The sequence below is a fragment of the Oncorhynchus kisutch genome, unplaced genomic scaffold (assembly GCF_002021735.2).
Source record: "Oncorhynchus kisutch isolate 150728-3 unplaced genomic scaffold, Okis_V2 Okis06b-Okis10b_hom, whole genome shotgun sequence".
Classification (NCBI taxonomy): Eukaryota; Metazoa; Chordata; class Actinopteri; order Salmoniformes; family Salmonidae; genus Oncorhynchus; species Oncorhynchus kisutch.
This window is the reverse complement of record NW_022261983.1, coordinates 4,658,241-4,676,504: the sequence shown is the minus strand read 5'-3', so window position 1 is coordinate 4,676,504 and position 18,264 is coordinate 4,658,241. Positions and strand designations below refer to the sequence as shown.

General features: G+C 42.0%; 2 protein-coding genes across 2 annotated transcripts; both read right to left on the bottom strand.

Moving 5' to 3' along the window:
* Positions 1-6,484: 6,484 nt before the first annotated feature.
* On the bottom strand, positions 6,485-11,320 carry LOC116359958 (myeloid-associated differentiation marker homolog). The gene is made up of 2 exons (XM_031814149.1): positions 10,522-11,320; positions 6,485-10,294 (listed from the first exon to the last, which is right to left on the bottom strand). The coding sequence occupies exons 1-2, from the start codon at positions 10,729-10,731 to the stop codon at positions 9,650-9,652; spliced, it is 855 nt and encodes a 284-aa protein (XP_031670009.1). The 5' UTR covers positions 10,732-11,320; the 3' UTR covers positions 6,485-9,649.
* A 1,221-nt stretch (positions 11,321-12,541) lies between these two features.
* On the bottom strand, positions 12,542-16,813 carry LOC116359957 (myeloid-associated differentiation marker). The gene is made up of 2 exons (XM_031814148.1): positions 16,148-16,813; positions 12,542-15,138 (listed from the first exon to the last, which is right to left on the bottom strand). The coding sequence occupies exons 1-2, from the start codon at positions 16,412-16,414 to the stop codon at positions 14,551-14,553; spliced, it is 855 nt and encodes a 284-aa protein (XP_031670008.1). The 5' UTR covers positions 16,415-16,813; the 3' UTR covers positions 12,542-14,550.
* Positions 16,814-18,264: the final 1,451 nt, after the last annotated feature.

Here is an 18,264-nt window from a genome sequence, read left to right as displayed (position 1 = left end):
TGGGTAAGGCTGAGTGAACACTCACAACCAGTCTTGTAGCAAGCTGCTGGCTGCATTATTAGACGTTTGTCCAAGGTAGTTACAAGTACGGAGCAGAAGTGGTCATTCATCCACCAGAGGGCAAGTGATTTGATGTGCCAATTGTTAAAAACATGTCATGACTAATTAGAATTCCATGGTGCTCTGAGACATTAATAATGTAGCAATGAGCATGTTTACAGGCACAATAATAATTGCCATAATATGGCAATAGGAAGCGTATGGCAATAGTCAGGTCAAAATGGAAGTAAGCATAACGCCGATTAAAATATCTGGTTTTCTAAGCAGTCCATTTATTAGGACACGTTAACAGTCCATTTATTAGGACACGTTAACAGTCCATTTATTAGGACACGTTAACAGTCCATTTATTAGGACATGTTAACAGTCCATTTATTAGGACATGTTAACAGTCCATTTATTAGGACACGTTAACAGTCCATTTATTAGGACACGTTAACAGTCCATTTATTAGGACACGTTAACAGTCCATTTATTAGGACACGTTAACAGTCCATTTATTAGGACATGTTAACAGTCCATTTATTAGGACACGTTAACAGTCCATTTATTAGGACACGTTAACAGTCCATTTATTAGGACACGTTAACAGTCCATTTATTAGGACACGTTAACAGTCCATTTATTAGGACACGTTAACAGTCCATTTATTAGGACACGTTAACAGTCCATTTATTAGGACATGTTAACAGTCCATTTATTAGGACACGTTAACAGCATAAGTGGTGTTCCAGCAGCACAAGCCCCACTCTTATGGGTGAGTGGAGTGAGTTCACAAAAACTGAAAATATGCATCTTGGAAATCATTTTGTGCATTTATTTAAGTTCCATCAGGTAGGCTGATTTCAGATGTGTCCATGTAAACAGGATTAAAATCATTATTCTTGCAAAGTAAGACCACCTCTCTGCTGCATAGCTGGCTCTCAAACTCTTAAGTCATTGGAGGACACCAACACAGCCTCTTCCACTATAATTCCAGGGAGGTAAAGTCAACACCTATTTGATTATGCTCAGGGTTGGGTAGGTTACTGTATAAATGTTATCCGTTACAATTATTAGTTACCTGTCCAAAATTGTAATAGGTAACGTAACTTTTGGATTACCTAAACTCAGTAACGTAATCTGATTACTTTCAGTTACTTTCAGATGACTTTCCCCTTGAGATATTCGAAGAAGAGAAAAATGAATATTATCAATTGAACAACATATTTTGCAGGATAAATCAATGTTAGAGTTTACATAGCTGACCTTAAATTGATGTTGCATTTTTCCTTATGGGTTATGTAGGGTATATTAGGGTACATCTTTACAATAGAAAATAAAGCCAGATTTACAGTCATTACAATTATTTAATACCCCTTGATTGACTGATTGGGCTAATTGCTTTGAGAACTACCAAAAAGTTATATTTGCTTGTGAAAAATGAATCCCACATTTGTTATCGGCCTATTGTTTACTTTTTTGGGGTGACACTTTAAATCTATCAAAGGTGCATGTGTGAGTTTGAGCATGTGTCCATTAGGCCTAGGGACATTATTTTATTCAGCATTCATTAGATTGAGCAGTAAAAGCCACACTCGTGGTCTTTGTCAATGAAACTTGTTTCTGACCGTATGTGGAGCACAATACCATGGAGGAGTTTAGAAGGGAGGAATTGACTCAACCTTGTGTTCCATAGGCTGGGATCTTCACTATGAAGTTGTTGCACTGTTTTCACTGGCTGTTCACTGGTCGCAAAAGCAATGATTGATAGGCAGCTTAATGTTCTTCAATTCAAACATTATTAGGTTAAAATACACATATACTGTACATTTGTGAACAGCCATACAAAACAACCAAAATCTTTAAGGCGCAAATAGCTAAATGAATAAAATAAAATGTTATTTGTCACATGCTTTGTAAACCACATGTAACGGCTGTCGTAGGTGGAAGACGGAGAGGACCAAGGTGCAGCGTGGTACGTGTTCATGATCTTTTAATTACACTGAACACTAGAACAAAAATAACAAAACGGAACAAACAAAACAGTCCTGTCTGGGACAGAGACAGAAAACAACCCACCACTCAAGGGCGAAAACAGGCTGCCTAAGTATGGTTCTCAATCAGAGACAACGATTGACAGCTGCCTCTGATTGGGAACCATACCAGGCAAAACACATAGAAATACACACATAGAATAAAACAGAATGCCCACCCCAACTCATGCCCTGACCAACCTTAAATAGAGACATAAAAAAAGGAACTAAGGTCAGGACGTGACACCACAGGTATAGACTAACAGTGAAACGCTTACTTACGGGTCCTTCCCAACAATGCAGAGAGAAATAAATAAAAAATGTTGAAAAATAAAAAAATAATAACACAAGGAATGAATACACAATGAATAACGATAACTTGGCTATATACAGAAGGTACCAGTACCGAGTCAATGGGCAGGGGTACGAGGTAATTGAGGTAGATATGTATATATAAGTATGGATAAAGTGACTCGGCAACAGGGTAGATAATAAACAATAATAGCAGCCTATGTGATGAGTCAAAAAAGTTAGTGCAAAAAGGGTCAATGCAGCTATTGGTTAACTATTTAACTAACTATTTAGCAGTCTTGAGGCATGGGGGTAGAAGCTGTTCAGGGTCCTGTTGGTTCCAGACCTGCTGCATTGTACCGCTTGCCGTGCAGTAGCAGAGAGAAAAGTCTAGAACTTCGGTGGCAGGAGTCTTTGACAATTTTAGGACCTTCATCTGACACCGCTTGGTAAGCGGTCCTGGATGGCAGGGATATCAGCCCCAGTGATGTACTGGGCCCTACGCACTATCATCTGTAGTGTCTTACGGTCGGATGCCAAGCAGTTGCCCTACCAAGCGGTGATGCAGCCAGGCAAGATGCTGTCAATGGCGCAGCTATAGAGCTTTTTCAGGATCTGAGAGCCCATGCCAAATCTTTTCAGCCTTATGAGAGGGAAGAGGCGTGGTCGTGCCCTCTTCAAAACTGTGTTGACGTGTGTGGACCATGATAGTTCCTTAGTGATGTGGACACTGAGGAACTTGAAGCTCACAACCTGCTCCACAACAGCCCCATTGATGTGGATCGGGCCTTCCTGTAGTCCACGATCAGCCGAGTGTTGAGAATCGGCATGGCGGATGTTTTGTTGCCTATCCTCACCACCTGGGGGCAGCTGGTCTGGAATTCCAGGATCCAGTTGCAGAGGTAGGTTTTTAATCCAAGGGTCCTTAGCATAGTGATGGTGGGCACAATGGTGTTGAAAGCTAAAGCTATAGTCAAATTGGATGTATAATCTTTGCATGACGACAACAGTCACACCATTCGAAGACATAGTTTGGACTGTAGCCTACAAAGCCTATTCCTGCTCTTTTCCCACAATCTATAAAATGCATTTGGTGAGTCATCATAGTGGTCTCTGACTTGTGGTCAGACTCGCTCAGGTGGAACCAAACTTACAACCTTTTTTCAATGCTGATTTGAGTATCATCGAGAAAACAGAAAGGTGTCATAATGTATGTTTTCAGAGACATCGTTTCTGAATTTTAAAGTTATCCTAGAAGAAATCTTTTAGTTTTTCAAAAGTATTTGTAATCTGATTACAATAATTTTGCTGATAACGTGACAGATTACAGTTACAGTTTTTCTGTAATCTGTTACATGTAATATGTGCATACAGTTCATTCAGAAAATATTCAGACCCTTTGACTTTTTCCACATTTTGTTACATTACAGCCTTTTTCTAAAATAGATTAAATAAAAACATTTCCTCATCAATCTACACACAATAACCCAAAATGACAAACGAAAACAGGTTTTTAGAAATACCTTATTTACATAATCATTCAGACCCTTTGCTATGAGACTTGAAATTGAGCTCAGGTGCATCCTGTTTCCATTGATCATTCTTGAGATGTTTCTACAACTTGATTGGAGTACACCTGTGGTAAATTCAATTGATTGGACATGATTTAGAAAGGCACACTGTCTATATAAGGTCCCACAGTTGACTGTGCATGTCAGAGCAAAACACAAGCCGTGAGGCCAAAGGAATTATTCGTAGAGCTCCGAGACAGGATTGTGTCGAGATCTGGGGAACGGTATGAAAAAATGTATGCAGCATTGAAGGTCCCCAAGAACACTGTGGCCTCCATCATTCTTAAATGGAAGACGTTTGGAACCACCAAGACTCTTCCTAGAGCTGGACGCCCGGCCAAACTGAGCAATCGGGGGAGAAGGGCCTTGGTCAGGGAGGTGACCAAGAACCCAATGGTTACTCTGACAGAGCTCCAGAGTTCCTCTGTGGTGATGGGAGAACCTTCCAGAAGGACAACCATCTCTGCAGCATTCCACCAATCAGGCCTTAATGGTAGAGTGGCCAGACGGAAGCCACTCCTCAGTAAAAGGCAAATGTCAGCCCGCTTGAAGTTTGTCAAAAGGCACCTAAAGGACTCTAGGACCATGAGAAACAAGATTCTCTGGTCTGATGAAACCAAGATTGAACTCTTTGGCCTGAATGCCAAGCGTCACGCCTGGAGAAAACCTGGCACCATCCCTTCGGTAAAGCATGGTGGTGGCAGCATCATGGTGTGGGGATGTTTTTCAGCACCAGGGACTGGGAAAATAGTCAGGATCGAGGGAAAGATGAACGGAGCAAAGTACAGAGAGATCCTTGATGAAAACCTGCTCCAGAGTGCTCAGGACCTCAGACTGGGGCAAAGGTTCACCTTCCAACAAGACAATGACCCACACAGCCAAGACAAGGCAGGAGTGGCTTCGGGACAATCTCTGAATGTCCTTGAGTGGCCCTGCCAGAGCCCGGACTTGAAACCGATTGAACATCTCTGGAGAGACCTGATAATAGCTGTTCAGCTTGAGAGGATCTGCAGAGAAGAATGGGAGAAACTCGCCAAATACAGGTGTGCCAAGCTTGTAGCGTCATACCCAAGAAGACTTGAGGCTGTGATTGCTGCCAAAGGTGCTTCAACAAAGTACTGAGTAAAAGGTCTGAATACTTATGATAACGGTGATATTTACGTTTTTTTTTATACATATATGAAATGTTGCAAAAAAAATATTTTACCTGTTTTTGCTTTGCCATTATGGGGTATTGTAGATTGATGAGGGGGAAACAATTTAATCAATTTTAGAATAAGGCTGTAACGTAACAAAATGTAGAAAAGTGAAGGGGTCTGAATACTTTCCTGCACTGTATGTGCATATGGATTATATGTAACAGATTACATGTAATCCATTACTCCCAACCTTGATTATGCAGGACAGGTTCACTCAGAACACACAGGCAGCAAGGGACAGTCAGTTTTCTCTCAACCTATGACCTCCTTTGTGTTCAAAGGTTCAGGCAACTCCCTTACCCATGTAAAATGCCCCAGCATAAGTCTTTCCCTACACACCAAGGGCTGCCCTGAAAACCCTTCTATCAACATTTTTGTCAATTTGGATTATTTTACATAAATTGAAAGTAGTCATTGCCATGCATATGTTGTAAATGTTTTATGGCTCAAGGATCAATTAAAAACATCCGAAACACCGTGTCAACTTCCAAGACTCAATGGTATTAGATCTGAAAACAACTGCAAAAAATTGACCTTTTTGGAGGTACTAGGTTTTTTCTTTGCACACCTGCCTCCCCCACACCCAACGTCCCAGACAGACAAAGAGAAGTCCGGACACAAAGCTGATTTATTCGCATCAACCTGGTCCCATGGAGGTATCAGAGCTGCTGTTCACAGTGTAATGTATACATGAATCAAAGTTTCCATTGACAAGTGTGCTCAGGACCAAAGAGGAGCGAAATTACGATCCAAAGAGGAGCAAAATGACGGACCAAAGAGGAGAGATAGGACAGACCAAAGAAGAGAGAAAGGACAGACCAAAGAGGAGAGAAAGGACAGACCAAAGAGGAGAAGAGAAAGGACAGACCAAAGAGGAGAGAAGGACAGACCAAAGAGGAGAGAAAGGACAGACCAAAGAGGAGAGAAAGGACAGACCAAAGAGGAGAGAAAGGACAGACCAAAGAGGAGAGAAAGGACAGACCAAAGAGGAGAGAAAGGACAGACCAAAGAGGAGAGAAGGACAGACCAAAGAGGAGAAGGACAGACCAAAGAGGAGAGAAAGGACAGACCAAAGAGCAGAGAAAGGACAGACCAAAGAGGAGAGAAAGGACAGACCAAAGAGGAGAGAAAGAGAGGCCAGAGGAAATATGGCACCACATTTAGTTTCAATTTCTCTCTTGAAATAGCCTGCAGGCAGGTCTGATTATATATGATATCATCATTTATTGGCTGCCACTGACCCTTGGTCCTTGGCTGCAGGCACAGTTGTTTGACTGTCATGTATTGTGAACTTGATCGCATTTCTAAAGAAATAGATCTGTAAAAAATTACTTTTTCCAGCCAGACAGAAGGATTCTGTGAACATTTTATTTGAAAAACGTTCAACTTTGTTTGCACATCTGATGTCCAAGTATGCACCTTGAAAGTGTGTCCATAGTTATGAGAAATGAAGTGTATCCATAAATCATAAGTCTTTAGTCCCAACTTAAGTACCTCATAGTTTTGCTAACTTTTTACTTCCCAGGACTATTACCTGCTCTTTGTCATTCGGAGTGGCCTTCTGTAGAAATTATCCAAGGTAGAGTCCGGTCAGTCACATTATGCACAAACCACAAAACCTCACTTCCCCAACATTTTGCATGTAAACTAACTGTAGCGGCTCAAACACAGCAACAACAGAAAAACTCAGTCTTTGTCGATTCAGAAGAACAACAAAAGCTGACAGGAGAGCTTGCAAGCATTTCACTGTACTGTTTACATTTCACTGAATCCTGTGCATATGACAAATCATTTTTTATTTGACAATAGACAATGCAGCAAGAACAAGCCCTTTTCTCTCTAATGACATATATTCCAAATCTATCTTCGCTCCAGACTGGTTTATACATCAAACTTAATGAAACTTTTCAGAAGTACAATGAGAGTCTGATTTTTTTATTCTCAGTCATGTGATTGAGCCACTATTTAGCTCACGCTTCAGCAGACAGAAGTTACAACTGTGAAATCTGTCACTTCTTTTTATTGAGCAAAATACAGTATCACTTCTGCTATTTTCATGTTGGTTACGTTGATCAGTAGGTCTATTGTTATTGAGTCATAAACTACAAATGGCAACACAGCCTAGCAACCCACATCAACACATCCTTTGGGTAATGATTAACATGATCACACCAGGGAGTGTAACGAATGACGTGAACCAGTAGGACTGTTGCGGATAGACAATGACAAGAACTGACACGATTCCCTTTTCTTAATGATACATTTTACACAATCTATATATATCTGAACATTTGTTTGAGTTGCACAGCCCTTGTCCAACACTCTCTGGTTCAATCATACAGTGAGCTGAGAGGGAACAAAGGTTCATGTGTGTCATTAATCATTCACACATCTCTATTGTTAGCATGTTGCCGTAGATTTTGGTTGTCAATCATTGCTATACACTATGCAAGTATTTTGTAGGCAAATTGTTTTACATTTTGCCTAAAATGACATACCTAAAAGATAATACAAAGAAAAAACATGAGTTTTCAATTATTATTTTTTGTCCCATCAACTTTGAAATGCAATAGAAAGGCCATCATATCACTTAGGAGTCCAGGTGCCCTTTGGGTTTTGGCCACTAGACGGCAGCAGTGTATGTGCAAAGTTTTAGACTGATCCAATGAACCATTGCATTACTGTTCAAAATGTTGTTCAAAATGTTGTGTCAAGTCTGCCCAAATGTGCCTAACTGGTTTATTGATACATTTTCAAGTACATAACTGTGCACTCAAACAATAGCATGGTATTATTTCACTGTAATAGCTACTGTAAATTGGAAAGTGCAGTTAGATTAAAAATAATTTAAGCTTTCAGCCCATATAAGATATGTCTATGTCCTGGGAAATGTTCTTGTTACTTACAATGTCATGCTAATCACATTAGCGCACGTTAACTCAACCCTCCTGAGGGTGGGTCACCGATCCCATAGAGGTTAATGAAAGGCATCTAACAGAAGTAAATTAATCCACAAACACGAATATCAGTTTTTATATATCTTACATGACTGTGTTTTCATGAATTTGAGGATATAATCGTCAAGCCCATTCAAAAGCAGACAGAATGAAGTGTCTATGGATGCTTCCGAAATGGCACCCTATTCCCTATATAGTGCACTACTGGACATTTTGAATGCACCCTATGTCTGCATCTGAAAGATGGTACACTTCAATGGAGAAGGTCCCCTGTCCTGTACACAAACTTTCTCTGATTACCTCTCCCTATTCTATGGGCGTCTAAGAAAAGGTCAACATCATAATGAAAGATCAGTTCTTGAGTTGAGTCCCCTTCCAACTCCAGTCTTTTAAAAATACCTAAACCAGCAGTTCTCAATTCTCTCCTCAGAGAACCCCAGCTGTTCCAGAGCTACCACACCTGATTAAATTTTAACAGTATATGTCTAACCAGAATAAATATCTCTCTCTGGTTCTTCAAAGGGTTCTTTGTAGAACCTTTGAGATTGAGAAATGTTCTTAATTTAATATAACCATTCTCCATAAAGGTTCTATAAATAACCATTAAAAAGGGTTCTTTATAGCACCAAAAAGGGTTGTAATAATAGCGGAACCCTTTTTGGTGCTATGTAGAACCTTTTTTAAAGTTATTTTTAGAACCTTAGGGAAGGTTTCTTTATAGCACCATAATAGTTCCATTTAAAACCTTGTGAACATGGTTCTTTATAGAACCTTCAAAAAAGGGTTCTATATAGTACCAAAATAGGATACACTATCGTTATGAGCCAAATAACTATTATTTGGCACTATATACTGTAGAACCATTTGTTTTTAGTGTGCAGTCCACATAGCACTTCAGCAGGTAATCAACTATCTGGCAGTTAGTGAGCCAACTAGCAGTACAACAAGAGAACATGTCTAACAACCAAGAAAGAAGTGGTCAACATGAATATAAGATCACAAATCCTTTGCAATTGGCAGAATCTATATTGCTGCTAGTGCCTTTGGCCCAAAGGAACGGTTATACATACCATGTTGCCAGATTAGATTGTATTTGCATATTGTATTTGCATCAGGATCCAAAATTCTGTATTTTTTATTTCTATGAAATCGATACGATCAATCATTAACTCAGCTTCCTACTGCACACTTTAATAGCTACAAGTGATAAACAGTGTGTCCTTGCCTGTAGAATCCTCATCTGCAATAAGAGTTCATTTACAGTGTTATAGGAATAACTAAATATCTTCCACATGTCTGAAGCAAAAGACATCAGCAAATGTTCTGCCAACGTTCTGCAATTGTTCTTCTTCCAAGCTCTCAGTCATTGATTTGAAAATAAACTCTTCATTCTCTAGAAATGAAATGGATATTTTCAACCATGTGTGGAGAATCAAGATTACCAACGTGCTGGAGTTTCTTATTCAGTAAACAGTAGTTTCTCCATGCAATATGATAGTGTGTCAGTCATTGACCGGTTCTGGAAAAGTTGGAGTGAAGGTTCCTGAGAATCTGGCCTATTCCTCATCCAATTTGAAGAAGACCACCTTTATCGAGTAGATCGTATCCAAAATATAGATCACCAGGTTGATCACGGTCATGAACGTCACCACAACCAGATTGTCCCAGGGACAGGGGGAACACGGAACGGGTCGGGGGTTGTTCTCGAAACTATACAGCGGCCAGATGACCATGGCAGTCATGTACATCATGGTGGCCAGAATATTATAGACCGTGAGCAGTTTGTCAAACGAGAAGGGGAAGAGCGACAGCAGCTGACCGACGGTGAGGAAGATGATGACGAGTGCGAAGATGAAGCAGAGGGAATAAACCGCCACGCACCACTGCAGTCCCGGATGAAACAGAAACCTTGCCGGATCCAGCGACGTAAAGATAATACAGGCCAGCAGAGTCTCCAGGATCTTGAGGAGGCCCGGGACAGTGGACAGGAAGCCACTGATCTCACCACCGGGCCGGAGGCGGGCCAACACCACCTCGCCGACGTACAATCCAAAACAGAGTAGGGAGCTGACGGTGGCAGCAATCTGGCGGTAGCAGGTGGGGCAGGTGAAGAAGGTGGGGTAGATGATGGAGGAGGTGAAACACATTAGTGTGGCCAGCACGGCGAAGGCCGTGGTGAAGTCATCCCAGGAGATGGGCACCTTGAGATGATGAGGAGGGGAGATGTGAGGAAAGGTTATGTCTAGGGCAAGAGTTTTCCTGAAAAATATGTTTTCCTGAAAAACATGCAACTGCTACTACTGCTTTACAATAGAAATAGACATTAGAAATATATAAGACAGATACACATAAGCTACGATACACGTGAGCCACAGATTCCCCTCCCACCAATCTATTCCATCAAATCCAGACAGTAAACATCCCCCACCTTGGCGCTGAAGCGGGTGAACTCCATGATGAGGATGAAGAGGGAGAAGAAGCAGCAGAAGCACCAGGTGAACATGCACCAGTCCCAGTGTGTGGAGAGCACATGGCCTGCCGAGGCCACCAGACTGAAGGTGATACAGGTGAAGACCACCTCCAACATACGGATGATGCCCACCGGCAGGGTGAGAGACCTCAGGTCCAGGTTCACCATGATGAGATACTGTTGAAGGATCTATCTAGGGACTGGGTGACTGTTTACTCACCAAGGGTTCCTTGACTTGTTGTTTTCCTCTCTCTTTCTTCTGGCTAATGTTCTTCTTTCTGTCTCTCTCCTTTGCTCTCTTTTACCAAATGCACATATTTCACATTTGAATGAATCACTGATTCAATTAACTGTGTTCATTTACTATTGCCTCTTAAAGACTTGCATTCTCCTCTTCATGGAAACTCACCCAGTAATTTTCTGCTGTGTCACTTTCTTTTCTCCACTGTGTCACATTGACATCTCCACTCCTCCTCCCTCTCCTACCGTCTTTGTCTCTCTGTGCATTCCCCTGCCGACTAAGGACCTTCCAGTAAAGCACTACAATTCCAAGGGAGGCAAGACCTTCTCTCATTCCTGCCTTATCCAAGTCTCCTTCCCCATACTGTGGAGACCAGAGCATGCCTGTGTCGAGCCAAACTCCTCCTGTGTTTATGATGGTGTGTAGCCCATAGAAATAGAGTGAATAGAAAGGGCCTCCTCATTCATATCAATGATTGCGGCCATTGCGAGTGTACCCATAGGCTAGGTTGAAGATAACAGAGGTTAGGATAGCTTAATAATTAAATGCAAAAGCATTCTAAAATAAACAAATTCATTGCACCAGCGCCTGAATGAAAATGACTGAGAGAGAATGGTAGCAGTACAGAAAGTTCACCTTCAAAGTGGAAAATAAATACAACGGAGGTGAATTTCAGACTATTACTCAGCAAACAAATAGATGAACTGTTTTACTGTCATTTTATTCAAGTTGTCTACAGCCACTTTATAACATGATTTCCCGACCGCTGGTCATGTTTTCAATGCTAATCCTATAACCGAAAGGTTGGTAGATCAAATTCCCGAGGTGACAAGGTAAAAATCTGTCGTTCTGCCCCTGAACAAGGCAGTTAACCCACTGTTCCTAGGCCGTCATTGTGAATTTGTTCTTAACTGACTTACCTAGTTAAATAAAGGTTCAATAAAAAAACATTTCAATTAACATTCTTGGAAATAATTACCTTGGAAATAATTACCTTGGAAATAATTACCTTGGAAATAATTACCTTGGAAATAATTACCTTGGAAATAATTACCTTGGAAATAATTGCATCACAATACCAGGCAGCCTTTGCGAGTGTACCCATGAGTTTAGAGGTTCCAAGCCCGTTCTGTTCATTCTATTTCTATGGGGTATCCTGCCCTCTCTTGGCTTAATTGCACGTTTTACGACCCAGTCTTATCTGGCTCGCCCACGCCACACATGATGGACTCTGGTCTCTGTCAAAGGTAAACTTCAACACTGACCCAATCCCTGGGAGTGGGACCATATCGAACCTGGGTTCAAGTAAGATTTGAAATCTTTAAAATACTTTGAGCATTTGATTGAGTCTACTTGGAAAGACAGTGGGGTTCACACCTTTGGAACTATTCTATTGGATCCATTGTGTCAGGTAAGCTCAATCAAGCACAACTACAGCATTTGAAAGATTTCTGATACTATTTGCACCCAGCTCTCGTCCAAGTGCACATCCCCCAACCAGGGAAACCCAGGCTTTTGAAGTAACCTCACGTTTGTTCAGTTTAATGTTCCTAACTTGACTTAAGCTCTTTTTTGACACTTGATGGCTATTGACTAATATCCTCATCCATGTTCTTGAGAAAGGGAGAGAAAGAGATGGAGGGAAGGGGGAGCAGTGGTAGGCAAAGGATTTGTAGAGGAACTATTCTGTTTCCACTGAAAATGGAAATCGAAGAATGTTCTGGTTGATAAAGATAATATGATATCAAATCAAACTTTATTTGTCACATGAGCCGAATACAACAAGTGTAGACCTTACCGTGAAATGCTTACTTACTTATATGCATACTACTGACCCAGTTCAGAGTGTACCATACCAACTTTGAATGTAACATTCTAGATTTTTGGAATCATTTACAAAATGTATTACATTTGGATTCACTGGTGCCACTAGGGCAGTTTAACACAATAATGAAAAATGACCAAGATGTACAATTGTTTTGATTCATTGACTCTACTGCCAATGTTTGTCTATGGAGATTGCATGGTTGTGTCAACAGCAGCAGCTGTCTCAGCTGAAGGACAATGATCCCTTTAAATATTGTCAGTGCATTGCCTAACTCCCTCTCACTGTTATATACCCTCATATTCTTCCTCCTTCTCCTCTCTCTATATACGTCTCCTTCTATCTCACTCTCCCTCTTCTCTCTCTCTATTTCTCTCTCTTTCTCTCTCCCTCTCTCTATATCTGCCTCATCCATTTTTCACTTTTACCTCCCTCTTGATCTGTGCCAAGGAGACAGCAGCAACATAACTTCATTTCTCTTTTGAACAAATCAATAATCCCTGTCAAAGGTTGCAAGACAGAAGAAAAGATGTGGACATAAAAGACCTTGACTTCATTACCATAATCAGATCAGAAACCTCCATCATTCTGTTGATTCTGTTTTGGAACAATGATTCTTCATTCGTCACTTAACTTAATTTCTCTCATGGAGAAAGGAATAACCCCTGCCATATGTATCACAAAACAAAGTGTGGGCATGAGAGACCTTGACATCATTACCATAAACAGATCACCAACCACAATTATTCTGCTGTCTTTTTAGAAATTATAATTAGTTTAGCAGCCTCAGAATGGCCCAATATGTTCCCTATCAAATCGAATCTGTGGTAAGCCACGGTCCGTGAGGGATTCAGATGCTGCCTGTGTAAGAGAGTGATGTCATCCAGGTGGGACGGAGCGGAGTGTGGTTGAGACTTATCTCGCTGTCGGCTTCCCCGCCGCACTCAGCAAACACAGAAAGAGACATGAAAGCAAAGCCCTGGGCTGGACTTCGACATCCCATGCCATTTCATCCAATGGGCCTCTCATAGCAGACACACCCTAGCAAATAGGGAGAGGGAGGGAGCGTTGCTGAATGTCCTTTAACAGTGTTGTAGAAAGAGAATAGGTGTTAAGCAAATGTTTTCTTTATTTTATTGTTATATAACATTATTAAAACAATTTGGGCACGTCAGCTAAATGTCAATAGTTGTGTTTTACTTATTTACTTATTTAACTGAATTCTGTCATATCTGTCTGGATTGCATGTTTGTCAGGATTAGAGAGAGAGAGAGAGAGAGAGAGAGAGAGAGAGAGAGAGAGATGTGATAGCCGACAACTGCATAGCAGATCTGTTTTTATTTGGGCCATGACAAAGGTGTAACATCGTTGGAGCTGTCAAATCAGTAAAACCAATGATCAGCTATGCAGTTGTGGGTTATCGGGGGTTAACGCTGAACTGAATCAAGGCCAGAGAGACAGAGATGAAATGGAGAACAGAATATGAGAATAAAATGAACATATCAAGAACAGCTCTTTGATCTTTCTATTCACTTTGATTACAGCCCATGTGGACTGTGTAGGGCGCACTGCAGAGTTCCTGGTGTATTTTAAAGACGGGAAGACAAAATATACATTGAATCTACTCACGGATCCAAGCGTTCAGAACATTCTTATCTACCTCATGGTTTGTGAATTGCTAGCAGTACTATAACCCTCATTTTTTCAATGAAGAAGCATTATCATTCACAATGTAATCTTGCCCAGTAAAACGGTTATTATCCACCATACAGAGACGTTCTCCCAATACCAATTAGTGTTCCAAAAAAACAGCATGGTTACAGTATACAAAAGCAAAGTTCAGTCTATTGTTTAAGATCCGGCAAGGTGTTTCGGGGCCAGTTCTCAGGTTGGGTAAGGTGGGTGACCTTTGACCTTTGTCCTAAGCCGGGGTGACGAAGAACACCAGCCTGAAAGAGTAGACCGTGTCCACAATGTAAACCACAAGGTTGAAACAGGTCATGAACGCCACTACAACCTGGTTATCCCAGTAGCAGTTGCGGCCACACCCGCTGGGTCTGCTGTGGTTGTTCTGGAAGCTATAGACAGGCCATATCACCACGCACGTCATGTACATCAGCACGGCCAGCACGTTGTAGCCCGTCAGCACCTTGTCGAACGGGAACGGGAAGAGCGACAGCAGGCGGCAGATAGTAAAGAGGATGATGATGAGGGCGAAGATGAAACATAGCGAATAGACCGCCACGCACCACTGGAGCCCTGGGAACCGCGAGTAGGAGCCATGGTCCAGAGAGATGAAGATGATGCAGGCCACGAAGGCCTCGAGGACCTTGAGGAGGCCCGGGACGGTGGAGAGGAAGCCACTGATCTCGCCGGGTTTGGCCCGGATCAGGCCCACCTCCGTGGCGTACAAGAGGAAGGCCAGACAGGAAATGACGGTGGCGGCGATCTGCTTCCCGCAGGAGACACACGTGAAGAAGGTGGGGTAGATGATGGAGGCAGCCAGCACCTGTTAAAGCCCAAGACAATAAATGATGATGGTGGATGAATAACAGCAATGGAATTGAATAAACAACATCAGAGTTTGAAGACAATAACATGGAATGTCAGTGGACTTAATTGACTCATTAAAGTTGTCAAAGTTCTATGCGTATCAACTGATACTTCTACTTAATCTACTACCAATGTAGCTCCTACTCAATAAACCATTCCAAAATATTGGCAAAGCTACAGGAACTCCAACGCACACCTTATTAATGGTTAAAGCCTTTCCTTTAATTGCATTTATCCAATTTTCTCACTGATCTGACTAGAGGTGATATATGGACTACACTAGAGAAAAAGATATATTAGCTGCCTTGCTGTTGTGACATACTGAAGATGAGATCATCACTTTGATCAATAACTTGTTCTAGTTCAGTGGAACTAGCAATTAGAAATGACTATTACTACATCAGTATCTGCTGGCGTCTATGTCTCAGTATAAGTTCATTCGCAATTAGTGTGAGAGTAAATGTATGCACACGACTAGCGATTGCTGCCATTATTGGATCGACCAACAACTCTAAGTGGTACTAAAATATTGCATGTTTCATTTAACCACATCATGTACCGTATGATAACAACAACTGTCTGATCAAGGTCCAGGGCTGATACTCACTATATAAGGGCAAAATATATTTATAAAAAGGTAAGTAGCCTTATCTCGGCCAGAACGGCCCGTAGGTGCTGGAACCTAACTCCTGTTTCGGAAGCATGAAGCAGTGTGATGTACAAGTACACCTCCTCGAACAGAAGTCTAATCTATGGCAGGGAAGATTGATGTGTAATTTCCCAAAAATCGCCTTTTAATGTATTTACAATTACACAAAAGTCAACTACACACATCCATCTCTACTCTAGTTTTCAATGCTTATATTGTCTCAAATGTAACTGTCACACATTGACACTAATATGTATCTGGATTCTACCCCTTATAGTCTAACCCAAAGACAAAAGACGCCGTGGACGTTACCCACCATGAGCGTGGACAGCATGGCAAAGGCGGTGGTGAAGTCATCCCAGGAGATGGGCACCCGGGCATGGAGGGTGGTGAACTCCATGATGAGGATGAGGAGGGTGACTAAGCAACAGAAGACCCAGGTGAACATGCACCAGGCCCAGTAGGATGAGCCGAAGTGACCCACCGAGGCCACCAGGCTGAAGGAGATACAGGTGAGGACCACCTCCAGCATTCTCACGATGCCCACGGGCACCGTCAGGGTCCGCGTGTCCAGGGTCACCATGGCGATGCTAGTTCTGGTCAAATCCGGCTGTTGAGTAGAGTACTGTACGGCGGTTGTACCTTTTAACCTACTCAAACCGATTGTAGATGTCTATTTTTTGTTTTCTCACCGATTTTTTTTTACTGTTGATCTCTTTGCACCTTGATCTCTCTTCCACTTCTTTGGACAGCTCTCTCTCTCTGAGCTCCCCCTGCCTCCTCTCCCTGACTTGACTCAAAAACTATTTTTTCTCTACTTGTCACACCTCTCTCTGACACTCTCTGTCAGTCTCTTCAGGCTTCTGTCTTCTTCTCTTCCTCTCCTCTTCCTGTATTCGATCCTCCTGTATCTGATACTCCTGTATGTGATCCCCTGTAAAGTCTGGACTGCTCTGACAGGGCCACGGTACTGTAGGAATGCAGAGAAGGGTGTAGACTGTTTGCCACTTCCTCTGCTTCCTTATCAGGCCTTCCTCAAATGGTACTCAGGTGAATGTTTGATTATAGGCTTTGTGTGTGTGTGTGTGTGTGTGTGTGTGTGTGTGTGTGTGTGTGTGTGTGTGTGTGTGTGTGTGTGTGTGTGTGTGTGTGTGTGTGTGTGTGTGTGTGTGTGTGTGTGTGTGTGTGTGTCAAGCCCCGGATGTCAATGCTGTGTGATTATGAAGGGTGTAGTTGGTCACCCTTTTCTTATCAGTAAAAGTGAATAATACCTCAGTTATTTAAGTAGTACATATACTGAGCTGATCTTGCTGTGTATTATACCATAGCCTACTGTATAATGTAGACGATACGATATACTTCATTGTCCAGTTACATTCATTTCATGACGTCAGCATACAAATACACTAACACAACACAATATATTACATGCAGTACAGAAACACTGGAAAGCACACAAGTCACACATTAACGTTTTCACATATTCAGTCTCTGCAGTCTACTGTCCGACCATGTATTGTCCCTACATCTGTCTTATGTCCCACTGTTCAGCAGCCTACATCTGTCCTATGTCTCACTGTTCAGCATCCTACATCTGTCCTATGTCTCACTGTTCAGCATCCTACATCTGTCCTATGTCCCACTGTTCAGCATCCTACATCTGTCTTATGTCCCACTGTTCAACATCCTACATCTGTCCTATGTCCCACTGTTCAGCATCCTACATCTGTCCTATGTCTCACTGTTCAGCATCCTACATCTGTCCTTTGTCTACCTGTTCAGCATCCTATATCTGTCCTCTGTCTCACTGTTCAGCAGCCTACATCTGTCCTTTGTCTACCTGTTCAGCATCCTATATCTGTCCTATGTCCCACTGTTCAGCATCCTACATCTGTCTTATGTCCCACTGTTCAGCATCCTACATCTGTCCTTTGTCTACCTGTTCAGCATCCTACATCTGTCCTATGTCTCACTGTTCAGCAGCCTGATGGCTGATGGAATTAAACTTGTCCTGTTCCTATTCTTGCTGAACCTATTCTTCCTTCCGGAGGCCAGCAGCTCAGAACATTGGGTAGGATTGTGTGTGGGGTCATTTATGATGTGCTTGTCCTTGTCTATCATAGAGGCCCTGAAGCCCCCTGCACTGCAATCCACAGAGCTTGGACCCCAGTTATGCAGTCCTCCTGAGGATACCCATATTAGCCACTGACAGTCCAGCGTACCAGGCCAGGAAACATAAACTCAACACACTCTCCACATGACAGATGTTGTTGGTATTTTTTATTCCTGTTCTGGGTGTTTGCATTAAAATATAGTGTGCTGTCCTTGATGGTTCCCAGGTACTTCAAACTCCCCACTCTCTCTTCCTGTTCACCGCCCAGGACTAGGTGGCTCACTGGGTCTGCCTTCCACCAGAAATCAATCACATTGGGG

Coding starts and splice junctions, on each gene's coding strand:
- LOC116359958 (XM_031814149.1), bottom strand. CDS start 10,731: ATGGTGAACCTGGACCTGAGGTCTCTCACCCTGCCGGTGGGCATCATC. Junction 10,295..10,521: donor TCACCCGCTTCAGCGCCAAG/GTGGGGGATGTT, acceptor CATCATCTCAAG/GTGCCCATCTCCTGGGATGA.
- LOC116359957 (XM_031814148.1), bottom strand. CDS start 16,414: ATGGTGACCCTGGACACGCGGACCCTGACGGTGCCCGTGGGCATCGTG. Junction 15,139..16,147: donor CCATGCTGTCCACGCTCATG/GTGGGTAACGTC, acceptor GGGCTTTAACAG/GTGCTGGCTGCCTCCATCAT.